General features: G+C 39.9%; 1 protein-coding gene across 2 annotated transcripts in view; it reads left to right on the plus strand.

The window, feature by feature from the left end:
• Positions 1–24,942, plus strand: part of ULK4 (unc-51 like kinase 4) — a 684,359-nt gene that overhangs the window by 63,562 nt on the left and 595,855 nt on the right. For both annotated transcript variants that reach the window (XM_046001316.1, XM_046001317.1), the window contains exon 18: positions 24,541–24,648. In XM_046001316.1, the coding sequence (XP_045857272.1) occupies positions 24,541–24,648 (108 nt within the window). The remainder of the gene's footprint in view (positions 1–24,540; positions 24,649–24,942) is intronic.

Genomic DNA, 24,942 nt, shown 5'->3' on the forward strand with positions numbered 1-24,942 from the left:
TATGGTGTGAGGAAATGGTCCACTTTCTTTCTTCTGCACATGACTGAGGACACACTATTCACAGGAGGGAGGCAGACCATGAGAGATGTACTTTTAATTGGGTTATCCCCTGCAGGAACTATGAATTCATGCAAGGGAACAGAGTTCAGGGAGAATACAACACTCTTGCTGGGCCAAGGAACTGTGGTTGAAACTTGGCACCGTTAGACAGGGTAGAAAAGGAGTTGGGGGAAATCTTTCAAGAGCAAAGCCATGAAATACGCACACCAGTTCCTCTGTAGTCCTTAACTAACTTGGAATCTCTGTGTGTGATGAGTGATACTGCATGGAAACAGGCAGAGAGTGGCAGCTGGGAGGTTGAAGAGTTCAGCAGAAATTTCAGCAGTTGCCCAGTGCTGGGGATATCAAGGGTTTGGGGGTCAAATCCCACCAACTTAAGAGGGGCTTGATAAATACCATGGACTTCCCATTGAAATTCTGGGAGGGCTACACTTTAGATCTAAGAACTGTGCTCTAGGACTAAAGGAAAACCAAGCCTTCATAGGGTAGAGGTGATTGGCCAGTATTTTAACTGATTGACAACAAAACTCCATGTTCTTTATAGGAAAGTAAGATTATCCACAGTGTTCAGAGGAGAATCTCTTTGTTACCCTCAGAGATTTCTTAGATTTAATGACAAGAGCATGATCCATAAACAAATCAGTAAATTGGACTTCATCAAAATGAGACTTTTGCTCTGGCAAAGCCCCTGTTAAGGTGATGAAAAGGCAAACTACACATGGGAGAAAATATTTGCAAACAACATATCCGACAAAGGACTCATATTTATAATAGTAAAGAACTCACAAAACTCAACAGTGAGGGCACCTGGGTGGCTCAGTGGGTTAAGCCGCTGCCTTCGGCTCAGGTCATGATCTCAGGGTCCTGGGATCGAGTCCCACATCGGGCTCTCTGCTCAGCGGGGAGCCTGCTTCCTCCTCTCTCTCTGCCTGCCTCTCTGCCTACTTGTGATCTCTCTGTCAAATAAATAAATAAAAAAAATTAAAAAAAAACTCAACAGTGAACAAATGAACAACAACAACAAAAAAAAGCCTGGGTGGCTCAGTGGGTTAAGCTGCTGCCTTCGGCTCAGGTCATGGTCTCAGGGTCCTGGGATCGAGTCCCGCATCGGGCTCTCTGCTCAGCAGGGAGCCTGCTTCCCTCTCTCTCTCTGCCTGCCTATCTACTTGTGATCTCTCTCTGTCAAATAAATAAATAAAATCGTAAAAAAAAAAAAAGAAAATAGGCAAAAGACATGAGGGACATTATACCAAAGAGGATATAAGGTAAACAAGTACATGAAAAGATATTTTTCATTAGAGAAAAGCAAACTAAGACTGCATCTACATGTGTATTAAAACAATTAACAATCGTGACAATACCAAATGTGTGGGCAAAGATGCTGAGAATTGGATCTTTTTATATTGCTGGTGGAAATGTAAAATGGTACGTCAACTCTAGAAGACATTTTGGCAGTTTTGTAAAAAATGAAATCTACATTTACCATATGAATTAGCTGTTCTCCTGGGCTCTTTTTCAGAGAAATGAAATTCTATGTTCATAAAAAAGTCTATATTTGACTATTCATACAGTTTCCTCATAGCCCAAACCTGAAAATACTAAAATATCCTTTAATTTTAATTTTTGAGTCATTATATACAGACCTCGGTATGTCTTTACCATGGAATATTACTTCACAGTAAAGAGGAACTATTTATAATTGGGTGGATATCAAGGGTGTTATGCTTTGTGAAAGGTCAGGTTATATATTATTCTTGAAATGACAAAAATTAGAGAGCTGGAAAACAGACAGTGGTTGCTAGGGGTTAGGGATACTGAGAGAAGAGTGAGAGTTTTACTATAAAGGCATAACAAGATTTTGGTGATAATCAATTAATTCTGTATTATGACTGCAATGGTATTTACATGGATCTATGAATTTGATATAATGAAGTAGAACTCTATGTACATATTGTACCAATGCCAAATTTCTGTTTTTTGATGATGTACTATAACTATGTAGGATATCAATCACACTGTGGGAAACTGGAGGAAGAGAATATGGGATCTCTCTGTACTACTTTCTGTGGCTCCCTGTGAGTTTATTATTAAGAAAAAGTATTTTATATTTCCAACATATTTACCTCTCTAGTTTTTTTTTTAAGAGGTGGTGGTAAGGGCAGAGGGAGAGAATCTTTTTTTTTTTTCCTTTTTGATGTATTTTATTTTATTTTTCATTTTTAAAAATTAATATATAGTGTATTATTAGCCCCAGAGGTACAGGTCTGTGAATTGCCAGGTTTACACACTTCACAGCACTCACCATAGCACATACCCTCCCCAGTGTCCATAACCCAACCACCGTCTCCCTACCCCCTGGCCCCTCAGCAACCCTCAGTTTGTTTTGTGAGATTAAGAGTCTCTTATGGTTTGTCTCCCTCTCGATCCCATCTTGTTTCATTTTTTTCCTTCCCTACCCCCAAACCTCCCACCTTGCCTCTCAGCTTCCTCATATCAGGGAGATCATATGATAATTGTCTTTCTCTGATTGACTTATTCCGCTCAGCATAATACCCTCTAGTTCCATTCACGTCATTGCAAATGGCAAGATTTCGTTTCTTTTGATGGCTGCATAGTATTCCACTGTATATGTATGTATGTATGTATGTATATATACATTTTCTTTATCCATTCATCTCTTGATGGACATCTAGGTTCTTTCCGTAGTTTGGCTATTGTGGACATTGCTACTATAAACATTTGGGTGCACGTGCCCCTTCAGATCACTACGTTTGTATCTTTCGGGTAAATAACCAGTCGTGCGATTGCTGGTTGTAGGGTAGCTGTATTTTCAACTTTTTGAGGAACCTCCATGCTGTTTTCCAGAGTGGCTGCACCAGCTTGCATTCCTACCAACAGTATAGGAGGGCTCCCCTTTCTCTGCATCCTTGCCAGCATCTGTCATTTCCTGACTTGTTAATTTTAGCTATTCTAACTGGCGTGAGGTGGTATCTCACTGTGGTTTTGGTTTGTATTTCCCTGATGCCGAGTGATGTGGAGCCCTTTTTCATCTGTCTGTTGGCCATTTGGATGTCTTCTTTGGAGAAATGTCTGTTCGTGCCTTCTGCTCATTTCTTGACTGGATTATTTGTTCTTTGGGTGTTGAGTTTGATAAGTTCTTTATAGATTTTGGATACTAGCCCCTTATCTGACATGTCATTTGCAAATATCTGGGGAGAGAGAATCTTAAGCAGGCTCCATATACTGTGGAGCCTGACAAAGGCCTTGGTCTCATCACCTGAATCATCACCTGAACCAAAATCAAGAGTTGTACTCTTAACTGAGTGAGCCATCCAGGTGCCCCACTCTAGTGTAGCTTTTATTTTTATTTATATTTTATTTTAGGTTTGTATCTAGACCTATTTCCCCTTATCCTGAAAGATTTAACATTTTGTGTTAAATTGTCTGTTTGGAGATGAATTTGTCCATTTTCCCTTTATTTCTTCATTATTTTTTAATCTTTTCATGGATACAAAATTCTGATAGAGTTCTTTTTTTCTTTCAAGCTTTTAAAAATATTGTTCTAGCATCTTATGGCATTAGTGTTTTCTGATAAGAAGTCAGCATTTGTTCCAGTGATTGTTCCCCCATAATGAACTATATAGCATTTTTCTAACTGCTTTCAAGATATTCTCTTTGGTTTTGATTTTAGCAGTTTGAGTATAATGGGCCTAGTGCCTCTTTGTATATCTTGGTCCAGGTTCAACAAGATTCTTGGCAGTGTGAGCTGATTCTATCATGATATTTGGAAAAATTTCAACAATTACCATATTCTGTCTCTTTTATATGACTTATATACATATTGTTTGTGTTGTACTATATATGAAATAGTGTAATGTTGATTTAAGGTGAATTGTGATAATTTACAGGTATTCTTATAATCTGCAGAATATCTAGTAAAAATTAAACAGCTATAGCTAAATAGCCAGTAGAAGAGATTAAATAGAACACTAAATGCTCAATTCAAAAGAAGTCAGGAAAGAAGGAAGAAAGATCCAGTGGGAAAAAGAGAAAGCAAATAGAAAGCTGACAGACTTAAACTTCACCACATTAGTAATTACATTCGATGTTAGTGGCTTAAATAGTCTATTCAAAAGGGGAGAGATTATCATACTGGATCAAGGAGGGAAACCTAGCTATGTACAGTTTCTATGCGACCTACTTTAAATAAAAGACAAGCTAAAAAACATGGGAAAAGATATACCGTGGATATACTACTAATAAGAAAGTTTGTGTGGATATATTAATAACAAAGTAGACATTAAGGGAGTATTGCCAGAGATGAAGATGAGTATTTTATACTGAGAGTTTCAGTTCGGGGTACCAGGGTGGCTCAGTTAGTTAAGCATCTGACTCTTGGTTTTGACTCAGGTTGTGATCTCAGGATCATGGAATTGAGCCCTGGGTTGGACTCTGTGCTCAGCATGGAGTCTGAGATTCTTTCCCTCTCCCTCTGCTCCTGCTCCTTCCCGTGCTCTTGTAAATCTTAAAAAAAAAAAAAGTTTCAACTCATTAGGAAGTATTAACAATCCTTAATTTGTATGTATCAACTAATAGCACTTTAAAATAGATGAAGAAGCATTTGCTAGAACTACAAGTAAAAGTAGACAAATTCATTATATATGTTTTAAAAAAGGAGATAATGTCAGGACATAAAAGACTTGAATGATACAATTGAAACTGAACTAGTTGACATTCACAGAACAGTAACTCCACCAAATGTAAAACACATTAATTTTTAGTGCACACTGATTATCCACTAAGACATTTTCAGCCACAAAACATATCTTAAGAAAGGATTAAAATAAATGGAATTAATGACATTAATTAAAATTTAGAATAAATTCTGACTACAATAGAATTAAATTAGAAAAAGATAACAAGAGGAAATCTGGGAAATCCCCCAAGAGTTTGGAAATTGAAAGACTTTTAAATAACTCATGAACCAATGAAGAATGCTCAAGAGGATTTAAATATTTTAAACTAAATGATAATGAACACCTAATACATCAAGATTTTTGTGATGTGTTAAAGTGGGACTAAGAGGGAAATTCAAGATCCATTAAAAGGTACTAACTATAGGCCTAAATACTTGACAGTTTAAATGAAATGGACAAGTTGCCCGAATGACACAACTTTCTGGAATTGCCCAAAGAAGAACCATTTGGAGAGCACCATGTCTCTTAATCATTATTAACCACCCTACCCCTCCCCCTCCCCCAGAAAAAAATAGCTCTGGGCTAGATGACTTCTGGTGAATTCAATCCCCCTATGTATGGGAGTATATACATATGTAGTAGTATATACATTAATATATATATTTATTTACATTTATTTTCATTCAGCATCAAGTTTACTTAGCTTTATGAGAAAGTACAAGATAGGCAACATAGCATGAATGATAATAGCATGGTCGAGGTCTCATGATGTAGGTGTAACTAGTGATGATCCAAGTCACTTTGCACTTGGGAAGCATGTGGTTGAAAGAGATGAGGCTGGATGGGCATAGAACAATTTATTTTGGGGAAATGATAATCTTCAAAGTTAGGGTTGTTTTCTTAGTACTGAACTTTGCTATCTGTCTTCCTATTATCCATCCATTACCAACTCTCACTCTTTAGTGATCTGTCTGTATAGCTAAATATCTGTATCTGAGAGTGCTTTATGTATTCTGGATATACGTTCTTTATCAGATGTGTAGTTTGCCGTATTTTTTTCTAGTCTATGGTTTGTCATTTTATTCTATTTATAGTGTTATCTAAAAGTTAATTTTGATTAAGTCTAATTTATCAGTTTTTCCCTTTTATGGATCATGCTTTTGATATCCTATCTAAAAAATCTTTGTCTATTCCAAGGTCACAAAACATTTTTCTTATGTTTCTTTGTAAAATTTTATAGTTTTGGATTTTATATTTGGACCATAATTTATTTTGAGTTAATTTCATACAGGATATTAGGTATGGATCCAGGCTTTTGGGCCAAGTAATGGAGTAGGCACTAGAAACACAATAATGAACAAAAAAAGATGTTCCTGTCTTCATGGAGCTTTATAATGGACAAAGGATATTAAACAGAGAAAGAGGAAGTCATAAAGGAACCTGAAAAGGAACAGTGGTGAAGTAGAAAGAAACTCACGAGAGTTGCGTTGGTAGAAGAGAAGAGATGACCATGTGCCAAAGAGAAAATGGTCATCTTTTTTATTGCTTCTCAGATTTAGGTTAATTTGAAAACACATTTCTTTTTTTTTTTTTTTAAAGATTTTATTTATTTATTTGACAGCGAGAGATCACAAGTGGATAGAGAGGCAGGCAGAGAGAGAGAGAGAAGGGAGAAGCAGGCTCCCTGCGGAGCAGAGAGCCCGATGTGGGACTCGATCCCAGGACCCTGAGATCATGACCTGAGCCGAAGGCAGCGGCTTAACCCACTGAGCCACCCAGGCGCCCTGAAAACACATTTCTATTGGAATTGTCAAGATGAGGGTTATTAGTAACTCGTAAGAATAGTTTATATGCAGTGGAAGCCAGATGGGAATGATTGTGTAGAAAACCAGAGGTGAGCAAGTGGTAGATATGTATCTAGATAACAAAGTTTGGGTACGAGTGTGGAGATTCACTCCAGAGGGAGGCATTGAAGATAGAGGCTAGTGAGGTCTAGCTGAAGGTATAAAATCCTTCAGATGAGAAGGAGGGAATGACTGAGGAGGATGATTGGCCTTAGGTCAGAGAAGGGACTCTTTATCTCCTAAAATGGGAAGAGAGGATTAGTAAAGGTAGATGGAGCAGGGAGGAGGTAAGATTTGGTGGTGGGGGGATGCAAGATCTTGCATCTGGCTTCTGACAATGCAGTAAGTACATCGGGGTCAGCATCAGAAAGAGGGGAATGGAGTGCCCATGGGATTTGAAGTAGAAGAGAAGCTCAGAAGCTGTCCTCTCCCTGAACAGGAAAGAAAATAGGGTTCCTTAGAAACCAACCTTGTGATAAAGAATTTAAGGTGAAAGAAACCAATCTGCCTCATTGTATGAGGTGCTCTAGAAGAGAGAACATCAACGGAGTGGTTGAGTCCATTGGAGGGAGAGAGTGGCCACTTCCAAACCTTTCACATGAGGCCCTGTGGTTTTGAGTCTTACACCCCAGAACCCAGTCCGGGTAGGAAAGCTGGTAAACAAGGAGATAGTGCCCTCATTGACATGGATGGTGTTGGTGAGTTTAAAAAGTATTGTGGAAGGGCTTTTGAAGGGATCTTAAAAAGATGAGAGTGGAGATTAAAGACTGTTTGAATTTGAGAAGTATTGGAGGTGCTGTCAGGGTCCAGGAGGTGACTGGGGGTGAGTGGCTGAGTTGGGTGGCAGAGCAGGCTAATGAACTGAGCAATGAGCCCAAGGACACTGTGGTCAGGATGCTGGGTGTGTGTTCCAAATGGATGTCTACTTTACTGAAGGTGCAGGTGGTGCAGGAGTGCAGGTGGAAAAGAAGGTGAGGAGCAAGGAGCCAATGTCCTCAGTGGGGACGAGGAGTGAGCAGGGAGTCAGTAATCAAGGGCACCCAGGAGGCTAATGTAATATGATAATGTGAGACTACCGTGGGTCCTTTGGCATGACAGATGGTTGGGCATGTCAGAAGGAGTGAGAAGGACACCAGCCTCATCTCACCTCCAAAGACACTTTGAGGGGGCACTGGGGTGGCTCAGTCGGTTAGGCATCTGCCTTTGGCTCAGGTCATGATCCCAGGACTCTAGGATCAAGTCCGCATCTGGCTCTCCACTCAGCAGGGAGTCTGCTTCTCCTTCTCCCTCTGTGTGTGCATGTGCGCTCTCTCAAATAAGTAAAATCTTTAAACAAACAACCCCCCCAACCCACACATTTTGAGTTAGGTTCAGTATCACCTTTGCTGCATGACAGGGCAACAGGAAGCATAGAGAGAAATTTTTCATTAGAATCTCAGGAGACCGCAATTTCGCTGTTCTTGGGATAGGGGTATTTAAATTTGGCCCATCATCAGGACTCTGTTAATACAGTGTTGTGTGTCTGCCGGCGTATGTGTCACAGTTCAAGACAAAGGAACTGCTCAAATGCGGCCGGTGGGAAGAACTTCTTAAAAAAAAAAACAAAAAAACCAAAAACCAGCAAAAAATTAGTTTAGCTAGGTTTCTGGTAATACTTTTCTTTCTAAAACCTGCATTTGAGCAAGTTCTTGTTGATGGCAGTTTGTAAAAATGGTGCTAGATGGGTTCCTTAAAAAAAAAAAACCAAACTAACAAAAAACCAACAGAACGACCTCTGCCTTGTTGGGTTTCTACTTCCCCCCGTCCGTGGTTATTAAATAGCCCCACAGAGTGCTTTGTACTCCACTGCTGTGTGAATGTGGTCTCCTCAGGAGTCTTTGCGTTGAGGGGCTGACAGATGCCATCTTTTACATCAGATACTGGGAAACCATTTCTGGTTTGTTTGCAGCCCTGAACTGAGACTGTTATCAATTATAATCCTCCCCATTGTTAGTTTCAGCGACTCTGCCCTTGTACTTTCCTGCTAAACAAACTTGTTTTTCTGTTACTTTTTGGGTAGCGCCGGAGACAAATTTGTTGAAAACGATAAAGCGAGGGTTGAATAATAATCACGTCTTTTTGTAGAATAAAGTGAAACATTCTGGATTTGTTGTATTAAGCCATGATGCTGAAGTTTATATCATTTGGGGGAATTGCCATATTTGAATCACTTTTGCAGATAAATTAAACATCTCACATTAAAGAATTCTTAAAAGGCATGTTTCCTAATTTCTTATAATGGTAGGATTCATTTAATTTCTTACCTGACATCTTGTAGAACGATTTTTAGCTTCTGTGTTTTCTGCTCTAATTTTTATGCTTGCTTTACCTGGGCTATGCACATACCTTTGTTATAATATTTTTGGAGTAGCAGTTGTGAGGCTTATATATTTGAATATGATATAATTTAGTAATCCTTGGGAACCTAGCAGAGCATCACATTTAATTTTCTATTAGATGAAAGAAACCTGGAAAGAGAATTGGTGATGGAGAGAATTGCACAAAACAGAACTAATCAGAGCTGATCCCTGAGGCAGAAAACTGCAATTTAAAATGAGTTTCCTTTGTATTTCTACTATTGAGGAATGTTGACGGGATGACTATTAAGAACACAGTACCAAGTAAATAATAGCAGTTATATATAGCAAGCTCCGACCGCAGTATTGAGGTTATGTTCTTTGTGCCATAACTTTTACATTGTTCCGGTCCCTAAAAGACTCAGTATTAATGAAGGACAATGGTAATTTGGTTTCTTAAGAAGACATTTATGTAGCAGGAGTAATTGTGTTCTGTTGATCCCAAATAAAAATGTCATTTAACCCTCGATAAAGATATGTATATATACCATCTATACCCTACTAGCTCCTACATGAGATACAGAAGAAGGGCTTTACCACGACACTGGGGCAATACCTGCAGTGTATGTCCAGCTTTGTTTTATCCGTCTGGAATAGCTTCTTCTTCCCTCTTCGTCTCATTTAGTCTGTGGTTGCTGGAGGGAGGTGGAGAAGGGTGGAAGTAGAGTGGGTGCCTCTCTTTCCAGCAGAGCTGCCAGAGAGCCCTGGCTACAGCACCTGACATGGGGAAGGAAGCACTTGTTAGACTCACATCACTTTATAGTCATCGTAGGTTGATTCTAGACTGAGGCCTCTGCGCACTGCCAGTGTCTCACTTTGTACTGCCCTCCCTTAGCCACTGCCACATAGTTGCCATTGGTGAGCATTGTTTACTTGATCAGTAGTCCAGAAGCCAAATACAGGAGCTAATTCTCTGATACCTCCCTACTTTATGATTTTCTTTCTTTTTTGGGGGGGGTATCATTTTGTTCTTTCTAGGTTTTTGACTCCCCTGTTAGCTACTGCCTCTGAATTGGTATAGATCCATCCTCAGTCCATCTCTGTCTGTTAGTAGGTGTACCACCCAAAGTTTTGCCTGCTCAGTGGATTTTCTTTCACCATTGTCTTTGTGGGTCAAGTTGAATGGGGACTGCAGTGAAGTGGCCATCCACTTTCTGCTGATTTTGACATACCATGCAGATCCATATGAGAACCAGGTTTATGCTTTTTTTTTTTATCCAGAGAGGGAGGAAATCTAGAACTCCCTAGGAAGTTGTGAGAATGGGTCAAGGAATGGGAGAAGCAGCTGAGCAGTGGGAGCAGATAACCATAGGAGTCTGAGTCACCTGCACACGGAGTGAGTGAATCTGCTTGGCTTGGGCCCATTCTCACCATTTTAATTTAAAAATAAAATGCTGTTGTGTATGACGAATGTTATGGTAACATGCAGTTCATGATGAGTAGGTCAGGTCTCATATTATTCCAGGGTCAGGCATTCAACCTCAGCCAGGGTCCAGGAATAAGTCAGGAGCTGCTTTTCAAATGGAGTGTGGTTGTTGACAGAGGGCAGGACAAGACCTTATTCCAAAATCCTAGGGGTCTGTACTGTGCTATGACTCTGCTGCTAGGGCTTGCCATAGGCTTTGTATAGCATCCGTATCTGCCCCAGTCCATTCCAGTGGCATTAGGTCTGCTGAGTCTTGAGACCCAACTGACAGAGGAGCTTGTCCTTTAGCTTGGACTGGCTGTAGAGCCCTTTCTTGGACCCCTCGCAAAACTGGCAGCCTTACTGATGATCAGGAAATGGGGTGGAGTCGCTAAAATCCAAACAGACTCACCCATTATCGAACCTCCTTATTTCGGTGGGTAACGCAAGACGCAGCCACTTCTCTCTTACGTTAGAAGGAATATTATCACATGCTCCAAGACCACTGGATTCCTAGGTACTTCACCAGAGTAATAGACCATGAACTTTTGCAGGACTTCTCTCTCCTACCCTCTGGCATCCAAATTAGGGTGCTTTACCAGGTCCAGTTAGCGTGTCACCAGGATAATGAAACAGTATGCTATCCTGCAGATTATCAAGATGAGGGAGTCCCTCCGGACTATATTATGACAGAGCAGGAGACTTGATATAGGGGCAGTGTGGTAAGTGGAAACTGCTTCTGATTTTATTTACTGATTAAAATGGTAAAGAAAGCAGAACAAATGCCGGGGGCTATGTTAATTTGCTTCAGTAAACATGCCGCATCTGAAACTGCAGCTGCAGTAGCATCAGCTGATTGAATCTGCAGTAGCTATAACCCACGTAGTTTCTGTACTGGCTTAACAGGCACGTTACATGGGGGATGTGATAGAAGTTCCCATCCCTGTGCTTTTCAAGTCTTTGTTGGCACTGGTTCCTAATTGTTGATCTGGTGGATATGGCTTGCTTTTGGTTTACTGTCTTTGGATGTGTGGGCAGGGCAGGTGTTGTAGTTCCAGGAATTTATGCTTGTCTCTTTGTACTCTGAATAGTCCTCAGTTCACGGGGTGGGAATCCGCTCTGGGGATCCTACTAGTTACCGCGTATATCTTTTCTCATTGTATCTTCTAGGATACCAACCAAGGATAGGCCCATGGGCCACTGGACAGATGTGAGATGGATTTAGTAAGATCCCATGTGGCACCTGGCCTTGAGAAGCTCTTTCTTAATCTGACTACTAGAGTAAAATGGCTTCTTTGGTCTTCAGAGATCAGCCCAAGTTCAGAGTCAGTATCTAAAAAGTTTAAAGGGTCTGGGTATTTTCCCAGTGCTCAGACCCATGGTAAATATCTGAGGACTCTCTGGGGAAGGAAAGTGGTGAGGGAAGATCTACAGCATTCACTGTGACCATTTTTTAGGGGTCTCTTTCGAAGGGACCTTTAGCTTAATGTAGGAGCTCTGAATCTGTGAACCAGCCTGGGTGTGGGATCTGGGTGACAGACTGAATCCTTGGTGTGGGGACTTTTGTTAGGTTTCTGCCCAGTAGATCTAGAAATTTTCTTACTGTATGTCAATCATCACTTTAGTAGGCTGATTTGATGGCCAGTTTACCATCATCTTGGATTCTTGTGGGTCAGAATACTCTGATCACCAGATTGCCACGTGGCTCACTGTGGCACTTATGCCTATGGTTAAGTGCTCATTGGCCTCTACCACTGCTAGATCCCATTATTCCCACCCTGACCAGAGAGCCCAGTTCCACTGCCTGTATTTTCTGTTGGGCCCTCCACCCTCCCCAGCCTGTCAAGGATAGCCAAGAGCTTCTCAAAGGTGCTCATTCCCCTATCCCTGAGGCATGTTTTCCAGGCCCACCTGGGAAGGGCGGTTTGCATTTTGTAGAAGCATTCCAACGTTTCCAGTTCCTGGACTTTCAGGCTTTGTTCTCTGTAATTCTGATGTCCAGGCTACACCCTAGACCAATTAAACCAGAATCTTTGTGGCTAGATACAGTATCTATAGTTTTTAAAGCCCTGCAAATGATTCTAATATGCGGGCAACATTGGATCCCACAGTAGTGATTTCATTGTTGTCTTAGAACTTAAGCACCACTGGGCAATTTGTTAGGCATACAGATTCTCAGGCCCCCACCCCAGAAACAGAATGAGAAACTCTGAGGGTAGAACCCAGTATGGTGTTTTTACAAATTCTTCTGTGATTATGAAGCACAGTAAAATAGAGAATCACTGCTCTACAGTCTGCCGGGGAAATCTTGGCATTTATACCTCATTAACTGTAGACCATTATTAAGGCTATGTTGCCACTGGTCAGCTGAGCAAACTCCCAGGCGCTTGAATCTCGGTCTCCCCTGTGAGAGGCAATGAGAATGTGACCTGCAGACCTGGTTCAATGCTCAGGGAAGATGCCTGCCTGCCTGCCCCCTCCCCTCTTCATTCAGTACCAAGATCTCAAGATTCCTTACCGTCCTCTTTTGCAGGCTGGTTCACGTTTTATTCCTACATCCTTGGAGTTTCAACTGAATGTAAATGATCTCCTATATTTGATGCCACACTATGCGCAGGGCCAAAGATTTGTCTCTTGTTCCATTTCCAAAGGTTATTTCAAGGTCACCAAGATTTAGCACATGCCACCAAGGTTAAATTATCTTCTTAAGAAAAAAAAAAAAGGATTTATTTATTTATTTGATAGTGAGTGTGCGAGAGAGAGATAGAGAGAGAGACCAAGGAAGAGGGGGAAAGAGAATCTCAAGCAGACTCCCTGCTGAGTGTGGAGCCCAGCCTGAGGCTCCATCCCATGACACTGAGATCAAGACCGGAGCTTAAATCAAGAGTCAGAGGCTTAACTGACTGAACCGCCCAGGTGTCCCAGGGTTAAAGTATCCTGAGTGCTTACTTATATCTGTTTTCCCCTCTTCTCTATTTTTGGCCTTTCAGGTTTCCTTAATTTCTTGCAATTTAGCGGTGCATTTTATAAAGATATTTAAAAATATTTTACCTGACATTTTTTGTTGTTTTCAAGGCAAGTAATATTCAGGATATGTTGTCTGGCATCCATCTGAAAGGACAAAATAATTTTAATGGTTACTCAGGTTTCAAACGACAGATTCATTACAGATTTATTTTGTAGCCTGATACTTAATTTCTTAACTTAATCTGCATAGCAAGATTTATTCATATGCTTTTATTTATTCATTTATTTTTAGATTTTATTTATTTGAGGGAGAGAGTATGCACCAGCAGGGGTGAGGGTCAGAGATAGAGGGAGAAGCAGACTCCTACATGAGCAGGGAGCCTGATACCGGGCTTGATCCCAGGGCCCTGTGGTCATGACCTGAGCTAAAGGCAGACACTTAACTGACTGAGCCACCAGTTGCCCTATTCATACACTTTTAATACACTGCTTTTCTGGTGGTTGGTGTTTTGCAACCGTGGTAACAGATCCATGACATAAATGTTGGTGGCAGACCTTAGCTGCCACACAAATGATCTTTTACCCTTAGATATATGTGCAAGAATTTACTGAGTGTTTTATTAGTGATTAGTTTAAAGCATGAAAAAGCCCTTATTTCTTTTTTTTTTTTTAAGATTTTATTTATTTTTTTTTACAGAGAGAGATCACAAGTAGGCAGAGAGGCAGGCAGAGAGAGGGAGAAAGAGGAGGAAGCAGGCTCCCCGCCGAGAAGAGAGCCCGATGCAGGACTCGATCCCAGAACTCTGAGATCATGACCTGAGCCAAAGGCAGAGGCTTAACCCACTGAGCCACCCAGGCACCCAAGCCTTTATTTCTATGCATAACTAGAGTAGTCTCCTTGAATGAGGGTTCAGTCTCATGATAGGCTAGTTTATGTTGTGATAATGAAGACCATCAACATCTCAGGCTCACCTTTGTTCTTGTTGGCCTTGGTTGCTCTGAGGGCAGCTGACCTGAGCCTTCTAGGCTGCTTCCATCTCTATGGCATCTCTGGCCGAATGCTTTCAAGTTTCCTGGGGTGGGGAGGCGAGACTGGAAAATTGCACATGGGCATACCTACATTGTTTTCACTTTTGGCCAGTGGCTGGATCTAGTCACCCCACCGCATCCAACACCAGGTTGGGGGGTTGGGAAATCTTGGTGTGGGTCCAGGAAAGAAGGAGAACTGGTCAGCAATGGTACTATCACTTTTCCAGAGTGACTCTGCCTAACTTAAGCAAAGGGGTATTTATTAGGAGGGTATGAGCAAGGTCAAGGGCTCCAAGAGAAGGTTTGGAGAAGTCAGGACCTGGCAACTCTGGAAGGCCTCTGGAGCAGGACCCTCTTGGAGTCTTGGTTGGGGCACTGCCAGAATGAGTGAATGATGTTCATCATTTTCTTTATTCTGTGTCTATCCAGTCAAGAGTCAGATTTCTGAGCAAGGGCCCTGCTGGCTGAGTTTAGACTGTGGCCTTCCTTCCCTTGACTGTACCAGACCATGGGAGGAAAGATGTTTCCAAAGGGAGCCAGGGTCCCTATCAGGTTCCATATGTGGACGGCAGAATGCCCTTTCTCTCATCCCAGAGACTAAGTGCAGTACAAAAGGTTTTTCCCCAAAAGGAAGTTCAGGGGTATTAGGAAGGGGGATCGTATCACTGGTAACCAAAAAAAGACAAATTTCTTTTTCATTTGAAAGTTGTTGACACCTAATTTAAAAACAAAAACCCCCAAACAACTGAGGAAGTTGATAGTTTGTGTGCCTAGTGCTTCCAAACTTTCTATGTGACTGTAAAAGACTTTAAGAAATCTACTTCTGTGTTTTATTTGCTTTTCTTGACAGCTTATTATCTTTATGAGAAGGAATCCACCTGTTATAGGTTGTTTGTTTATAGTTAGGCCTCAACAGGGAAGGGACAAGTTAGCAGTCCTTGCTACATCTTCCATCATCTGGTTTTTAGGAGTTCAAATATCTTTTTTTTTTTAAATTATTTATTTATTTATTTGACAGAGAGAGATCACAAGTAGGCAGAGAGGCAGGCAGAGAGAGAGGAGGAAGCAGGCTCCCCGCGGAGCAGAGAGCCCGATGCGGGGCTCGATCCCAGGACCCTTAGATCATGACCTGAGCCGAAGGCAGTGGCTTAATCCACTGAGCCACCCAGGCACCCCTGGTTTTTAGGAGTTAGATGCCAGTTTGAATGCAGTTACCCAACCCATATGCAGAGAATCAGAGATTAAAGGTTACATTCACAGATGATAGTGTTAAAACTTAGATGTCAGGATGTCACAAGGAGAGCTTTGTGGAGACAACAGTGTTTCCTTGCAATCACAGTTTGAGTTATCAAATATAGAACAGAATTATATTCTCTTCAAACAGGTTTTCCATCTTTCTTTGGCATCATTGGCCTGCTTTTGTGTGTCAAGACTTCATTCTCTCACTTTTTAACTGGCTCTTGTGAAAATGAGGGTTTGAAGTTTCAAGTCTACAGGTGTGATTTTACTTGGCAAGAAATGCAGGATCCAAGGGAATCTAAGATTTAATACGAATAAAATTTAAGAGAGGACTGTGAAACTTATCATGTTCTTATTTTATGTGCACGAGCTATGTTTGGGACATTGAAAGTGGGGTTCTAAGAAAGAAAAAGCCTGGGCAGAGTGGTATCACTTGGAATTCTCTTTTCACTTGAGATTGTGGAATACCTCTTGAGAGGTTAGGGGAGAATATTGAACAATACCTAATTTAAAAGATTATGTTATAATTGTTATGGTGACTGCTGCTCTATCTCCCACTGGGAGTAGGTCAGTAGGGTTTAAAAGGAGGTCCCGTCAGTTTAAAAACACTGACCAAACAGGAAATGCCAGATATTTTCTGAATCTGGAGTTTAATTTAATTTCTTTTTGTAGCTGTTAATTGTATAACTTTGAACACAAATATTTAAGAACTATTTTGAGGGTCAAGAGCAAGTAAATTATATCTGTGCAAGTGTCAGATTATTAGATTTATAACTGTAGAACTTCCAAATTTTGGTATTCTTAACTCATCTTCTTGTCTTTCTGCCTTTGACTTAAGACTCAGTCTACGGTAGGTAAGACTGATGCACATTTGACTATTTTTTTCAATCTGATGACTTCAGATAAAGCTGAAAGAGGCCTTGTTCCACCTTGTCAAAGTTGATATAAAATAGGTTTGGATTTCAAAGTAGTTTAGGAAATAGTATAATCTTAAATTATTATTTGTAGTAATCAACCAATCATGCCTGTGGTTGCAGAAGGATAGTCTTCATTAATGATGGTGTAGATGTGCCTCAAAGCATAATGATGCTAGAAACAAGACCTTCCCATTCCCTAGTTCTTCTTTACTTTGGTTTTTCAAAAAATGAACACAAGAGTAGCATAATACTTGAATATCTTATTTTTAATTAAAAAAATTTTTTTAGGGGCGCCTGGCTGGCTCAGTGGATTAAGCCGCTGCCTTCGGCTCAGGTCATGATCTCAGGGTCCTGGGATCGAGCCCCGCATCGGGTTCTCTGCTCCGCAGCGAGCCTGCTTCCTCCTCTCTCTCTGCCTGCCTCTCTGCCTACTTGTGATCTCTCTCTCTGTCAAATAAATAAATAAAATCTAAAAAAAAAAAAAAAAAAAAAAAAATTTTTTTAGAGAGATAGCGTGCGTGTGTGTGTGTGTGTGTATGTGTGTCTTGGGGAGGTGCATAGGGAGGGAGAGGGGGAGAGAGAATTTTAAGCAGGCTCCATGTCCAGTGTGGAGCTTGATGTGAGGCCTAATCCCATGAGATCATGATCTGAGCTGCAATCAAGAGTCAGATGGTTAATCCACTGACCCACTCAGATGCCTCTTAGTTTCAGTGTTAGAAGGCCAGGTGAATTTTTACAGAATATAAGAAAATATGCTAAGAATAATATCCACACATTATTTGATTTTTGAGTTTGAAGAAGAACTAAATAAGTGTATTTTATTTTTTACTTTTTAAATTTAATTTTTTTTTTTTTTTTTTTTTTTTTTTTTTTAGCATTCCAAGATTCATTGTTTATGCACCACACCCTTTTCCTTTGGTTTAGTATTAGCATTTTCCAATGTCATTGTACCTATGTCAACAAAAACTTGTTTTTCTCCTTGGTATTTGTCATTTATGCTCTATGTTAGTTTATTAATCTTACACTTTTCCTTTTTAATATCAAAATTTCTTTTAAGGGGCACCTGGGTGGCTCAGTGGGTTAAGCCTCTGCCTTTAGCTCAGGTCATGATCCCAGGGTCATGGGATTGAGCCCCACGTTGGGCTCTCTGCTCACCGGGGGGGGGGGGGGGGGGGGGGGGGGAGGGGCTGCTTCCCCCCTGCCCCCGCCTGCCTCTCTGCCTACTTGTGATCTCTCTTTCTCTCTCTCTGTTAAATAAATAAATAAAATCTTAAAAAAATTTTAAAAAAAGTAAATAAAAAAATAAAATTTCTTTTAAAATTTAAAAATAGCAAATGGAAATCTGTACAAATAACTCTGCAGACAAACATTACCTGTTGTGTACTGTTGAAGGTTATCAGGGATACCTTTTGCAGGTGATATGTCAGGTCGCTGTGGCTCTACAAGCATAGATTCTATGATGTATGTCTATTTACAAGACACTAATCTCCACAGCAATTTCTGCTACGCTGCAGGCAGTTCAGACAGTTTTATCTCTTTAAGGATCTGCAGCATTGGAATGTTTTTAATTTCAAGTGACACTCACTGATACAAAATGCCAGTGGATTATAAAATGAAAAAATGTTACAAATCCCTGCCACTAACTTTGTGAAGCAAAAAGTGAGATCTAGGTTTCAAATTTAGTATGAGGTTGGCTTTTTAAAAGAATTAAACCTTTTATTTTGAGATAACTGTGGATCATATGCAGTTTTAAAAAAACAATACAGAGATGCTGTGTATGTAGGCTTCATCCAGTTTTTCACAATGGTAACATCTTGGACAGCAATGGTACAATGTTACAGCCAGAATATTGGCATTGAAACAGTTAAGGAACAGAACATTTTCATCCGCAGGGATCCCTCAGATTGCTGTTTTAGAACCACAGACATTTGCTCTGTCACGTGTCTTAACCCCACCCCAACCACTGGCAACCACTAATTTACTCTCTATTTCTGTATTTGTGCAACTTTGAGAATGTTGCATAAATTCAGTCATGTGTTCTGTAATGTGTTGAGACTGGCCTTTAATATTTAGTGTAATTCTTTAGAGATTCATCCACGTTGTGGCGTGTCAGTAGTTTCTTTTCATTGCTGAAGGGTATTCCATGTTATCAGCTGTACCATTTATTTAACCATTTACTTGCTGAAAGACACCCGGGTCATTTCCAAGTTTTGACAGTTACAGATAAAGCTGCTATAAACATTGTTGTACAGGTTTTTGTGTGGATCAAAGTCTTCATTCTCTGGCATAAGTTCCTAAGATCTGGGGTTAGGTAGAGAGTAAACCTACCAGCAAATCACCGTTTTTCTGGGGTACAGTTTGCTGGGTAATGACATGTTTAGTGTTTTTTTTCTTTCTAGAAATGGCTACACTTTTTTCGCAGTGGCTGTATCAGTTTGTATCCTACCAGTATTGTATGAGTGGTCTAGTTTCTTTCCATTCTCAGTAGCAATTGGTGTGTTACTATTTTGTATTTTTGCCATATTTTGTAATTTTGCCATTTTGTGTGTAGTGATATCTCATTATGGTTTTAATTTACGTTTCCCTAATTGCTAATCACACTAAACATGTTTTCATGTGCTTATTTGCCAACTGCACATCTTCAATGTCTCCTAGCTTTTGGTGTCAAGTCTACTTTTTTACCTAGATCCTGAAGAATTTATCCCATCCCCACCCCCTGCCCAGTTTTATAGTTTCATGTTCTACATGTAAGTCCCTCCTCCATTTTAAGTTAATATTTTGCATAAAGTGTTAGACTTAGGTCAAGGCTTACTTTTTACTCTGTCCTTTTGGATAGCCAGTTGCTCTAGCATCTTTTGTTGGAAAGGCTGACTTTCGTCCATTGGATTGCCTTTGCACCTTTGTCAAAAATCACTAGGTCATACTTGTGTGGAGCTATATTTGGATTCTCTGTTCCATTGATCAATATGTCTATCTCTTTGGCAGTGCCACACAGTTTTGATTACTTATTTATATAGTAAGTATTGAAATCAGGTAGAATAATTTCAAGTCCCCCCATTTTTTTTTTTTTCCAAAATTGTTTTGGCTATTCTAATTCTTTTGCCTTTCCACATAAATTTTATTTATTTTACTTTTTAAACTTTTTTAAAAAGAATTCATTTATTGGGGCACCTGGGTGGCTCAGTGGGTTAAGCCTCTGCCTTTGGCTCAGGTCATGATCTCAGATTCCTGGGATCAAGCCCCGCATCGGGCTCTCTGCTTAGCAGGGAGATTGCTCCTCCCTCTCTCTTCTCTGCCTGCTTCTCTGCCTACCTGTGATCCCTGTCTGTCAAATAAATAAATAAAATCTTAAAAAAAAGAACTATTTAAAGATTTCATTTATTTATTTGACACACAAAGAGAGAAATCACAAGTAGGCAGAGAGGCAGGCAGAGAGAGAGAGGGTGAGGCAGTTCCCCTGCTGAGCAGAGAGCCTGATGTGGGGCTTGATCCCAGGACCTTGAGATCATGACCTGGGCCGAAGGCAGAGGCTTAACCCACTGAGCCACCCAGGCGCCCTACTTTTTAAACTTTTAAAAATATTTTATTTATTTACTTGAGATAGACACAATGAGAGAGGGAACACAAGCAAGGGGAATGTGAGAGGGAGAAGCAGGCTTCCCGTTGAGCAGGGAGCCCGATGCGTGTCTTGATCCCAGGACTTAATGGCTGGCACCCAAGCACCCCAATTTTATTTTATTTTAAAAGATTTTATTTATTTATTTGACACAGAGAGAGAGTGTATGTGAGTGAGAGAGAGATGACAAGTTGGGAGCGGGGGAGGAGAAGGGTTGAGAGAGAAGCAGAATCCCGGCTGAGCAGGAAGCCTGACACTGGACTCTCTCCCAGGATCCTGGGATCATGACCTGAGCCAAAGGCAGACACCCAACTGACTGAGCCACCCAGGCACCCTCCACAGAAATTTTAGAATAATCTTGTTGATAGCTACAAAATTTTATGCTGGGATTTTGGTAGGAAATGCATTAAACTGGGCTATCAGACTGGGGAAAATGGACATCTTTACTATATTGTTTTCCTCTCTATGCACATAGTATATCTCTTGTTTTGTATTTGTTTATAAGATGGTCAGTCAGGACAGGCCACCAAAGGAGACAGAGGAGAGGCTCAGGAAAGCAAAGTTTATTATACTCACAGGTCCTAGGCATGGCATGCCACACAGGACCACATGGAAAAATACCACAGTGATCAGAAGGCAGAAGATGGCAGCAAGGGGAATGCTTAAAGCCATGGCCTTTATTGGGTTTCCATAGGAAAGGCAAGGGAAGGGTGAGCAGTTTAGGATTGGGTTGTTGGAATAACTTAAGTAGACTTTGGGCCATAGGGTAATCTCTACTTGGATGCTAACTGGCCCTGGGATGATGAAGGCAGAAGAATATTGCCTCCTGGGGTGTATGGACCAGGTAGGGGAGTATATGGTGGGATTTGCTAGTTTGCATATCAAAGACATAGTTAGTCTGAGCCTTTGCTGTTTTAAGAATTGGCTAGCCTTGGGAGGGTCAGTCTCTCCCCAGTCAGAATGGTCATAATTACAGAAAATATAACGCATGCACAAATTCATGTCTTTGTTTGTTTAGATCTTCTTTGATTTCTTTTAAACAGTGTTGTGTGGTTTTAGCATATAGGTTCTATGCATGTTTTGTTAGATTTATACCTAAGTATTTAATATTTGCAGTGATTATAAATGGTATTTTTAATTTAAGTTTCCGTGTGTTCATTACTTATATGAAGAAATAGTTAGTTTGCTGACAGTTTATCCTGTCACCTTGCCAGACTCACTTGTAAGTTATAGGAGTTTGTTTCTGTAGATTCTTTGGTGTTTCCTTTGAAGAAAATTATGTCATCTGCAAATAATTTTCTATTTCATATTGGGTGAGTTGTGATAGTTTGTGTTTGCTAAGGGGTTGGTCCATTTAATCTAAGTTGCCAAATTTGTATCTGTAGAGTTTTGTCCTTTTGATGTCTGCTCATTTTCTGTCTACTTATTTTATCAATTTTTGAGAGAAGAGTGTTGAAGTCTGCAACTATAATTGGTGGTTTATTTCTTTTTATAATTTTGTCACTTTTTGGTTCACATATTTTATAGCTGTTTTGTTTGATGCATGCACATGTAAGATTGGTATATTTTATTGGTGAATTGACCCTTTTGTTATGTAATTTTCTTTGCACTGAAATCTATGTTATGTGATATTAACATAGCCATTTCTGTTTTGCTTTGATTACTGCTATATATACGTATATATATATACACACACACATACACTTACATGAATGTATGTATATATACATATATAGGTATATGCATGTACATGTATGCACTTTATTATTTATTTTCTTTTTTTTTTTTTTTTAAGATTTTTTTTATTTATTTATTTGACAGACACAGATCACAAGTAGGCAGAGAGGCAGGCAGAGAGAGAGAGGGAAGCAGGCTCCCTGCTGAGCAGAGAGCCCGACGCGGGACTCGATCCCAGGACACCGAGATCATGACCTGAGCCGAAGGCAGTGGCTTAACCCACTGAGCCACCCAGGCGCCCCTATTATTTATTTTCAATCTGCCTATATCACTGTCTTTGATGTGAGTTTCTTGTAGATCGCAAAAGTTGTGTCATTTTTAAAGGAGCTCTGTCTTTTAATTGTATTTAGACCATTTACATTTAGTATAATAATGATAGATTTGATATTAAGTCTACCATTTTGTTTCTTCTTGCTGGTTTTCATTTTCTTTTTACTTTTGTATGAGTTACTGAACATTTTTCATACTTTTGATTTTTTATAGTATTTTAGAGTGTATCTGTATAGGTTTTTACTGGTTCTAGGTATTACATATATAACATATATATATGTATAATTTTGTATAACCTATTGTTTTACTGGTTCAAATGAAGCATAGGAACCTTACCTTCCTTTTCAACCTTTTAGTTTCCCTCATTTTTATATAATTGTCTTAAATATGTTGTCTAAATTCATTTAGAACCAAAGCAGAGATTATTATATTTGCTTCAACCATCAAGCATAGTTTAGGAAATCTAAAAGGAGAAGGAAAATCTTTTACATTTACCTCTATTCTTTTCATGTTCTTGTTTACTTCCTGTTAATTCTAAGGTTCTTTCCTTTATCATTTCCTTTTTCTTCAGAATACTTCCTTTAGCTTTGGGGTAGGTGTGCTGGTGACAGATCTGTTTTTGTAGTTACAAAAAATGTCTGAATGCTGTTAATTTCAGATGGTTCAGTGGATGATCAGTAAAGGTCATGGAAAAGGAAGACTGTAGAAGTGGCCTCCTGTAAGGGCTGATGTGATTTACATGTTTCCCTTTCCTTCTCACTCATATAGAGGGTTCATTATGTGTGAGTTAGTGGTGGGGTTTATACATTTTGGTATATCCATTCAGGGGAATACCACTCAGCAATGAAAAGAACAAACTATTGATATATGATGCAACATGGGTGACTGTCAAATGCATTATGTGAAGTGAATAGAGCCAGACCAAAAAGAATACATAGGATATGATCCCATTTACATAAACTCTAGAAAAATGTGAATTAATGGCAGAAAGTAAATCAGTGGCTGTCTGGAGAAAGAATGAAAGGGAGCAAGATGGAGGGATTACCAAGGGAACTTGAGGTAACACGTGGAGGTGTTTTCTTGACTGTGGTGATGATTTCATAGATGTATATGTATGTCAAATGTACCTAATTGTACACTTTAAATGTATGCAGTTTATTCTGTGTCAGTTATAACTTAATAAAGCTGTTTCAAAAATACCACATTAGCGACTGTTCCTCTAGTGCATGGCTGTTGGGCAGCAACCCCATGTGCAGGTCCAACTTATCTGTACTCTTGTTTACAGAATCAGGCCCATGGTCACATGTTTGGATGTTGTGGCATTGTCAAATGGCTTTGGAAGTTTTTAAATGCTTAATCTCAGTTTCTTTCTTTCTCATTCTTTCTTTCAATATTTTGTTTATATTATGTATTTGACACAGCTCAAGTGGGGGAGTGGCAGGCAGAAAGAGAGAGAGAAGCAGGCTCCTTGCTGAGTTAGGAGTCCCATGCAGGACTCGATCCCGGGACTCTGGGATCATGACCTGAGCTGAAGACAGATGCTTAACTGACTGAGCCACCCAAGCACCCTGTTACTCTCAGCTTCTCTACTTAAATCTTTGTTGACAGTAAGAAACAGTTTTATCTGTGCATGATACTTTGAGTCCCACTGTTTTAGAGCAGTGCTACCACACTATTTTATATACATTTTTTTTCCGTCTCGGCATGGGGCCATTCTATATCATTCTAAACCCATGTTATTCGACTTTATGGGCACATTGTGATTTGATTAACTTGTGTTCTGGTGTATGAATTCTGGCAATGAGTGTATGTATGTGATTTTCTTAGCATGGCTCCCAGGAAATTAACTGGATCTGAGACAATAGCCTGCTGAATTTCAAAGTGGCTTATATTGAAACTTTGGTATAATATTTCCTACTCTCAAATTTTTAGAGGAATCATTTAAAAGTTTCATGCAGTGTAAGAATTTTTCAAACTGCGGTGTTCTCGGAGGATAGTAGGCTCTGGCATGGTAAAAATCTATGCTCAGATCCTGGCTGTCCAAGTAAACCGGACAGAGACCTGTCTCAGCCTTTCTTGTTTTTAAAGATGCGGCAACAGTTGCCTGGTAGGATCAGCAATACAGTGAAAGTGCTTGGTAACTGACAAGTGCTATATGTATGTGCCCATTTTTTACTGGATATATTTTTACCTTCATCTGGGACATTTACTGTTTTTTCAGGATTAAGGCCCATATTTGGAAAATAATTTGGAAAGTAGTTCTTAAAAATGGACGGTGAGTTTTGTAGATTATCTTGTCTTTTACATATAGGTGAAAGAACTGAGAGATACATATGAACTAATACACCTTTGTTCCTTTTCAGGCAATTACTGTCTTAACTGAATTAATTAGGGAAAACTTCAGAAACAGTAAATTAAAGCAGTGCCTCTTACCAACGCTTGGGGAGCTGATCTACCTTGTAGCCACCCAGGTGAGACCATCTGATTAACTCTATTGCTGTTTGACCTGTTTTGACACATCCTGGCTAACAAGTGTTAATATCCTATAAAAGTTGTTTTGACTTTGACCCTTAGAGCATACATAAGGAACCTTGGGGAAATTTTTATCTCTGAAAGAGGCTATCATGTTTTTCAATCTCTCTCTCTCCTTGTCTGTCATGTTCCCTGTGTCCCAGTGCCTCCCAGAAAGAGTAGGAAATTCTCAAGCCATATTTAAAAACCAATCCACCCAAAGTCCCCCAAACTACTTTCTAGGTTGCTGCCAT

Source organism: Meles meles, chromosome 4, assembly GCF_922984935.1.
Source record: "Meles meles chromosome 4, mMelMel3.1 paternal haplotype, whole genome shotgun sequence".
In the NCBI taxonomy this organism is placed as follows: Eukaryota; Metazoa; Chordata; class Mammalia; order Carnivora; family Mustelidae; genus Meles; species Meles meles.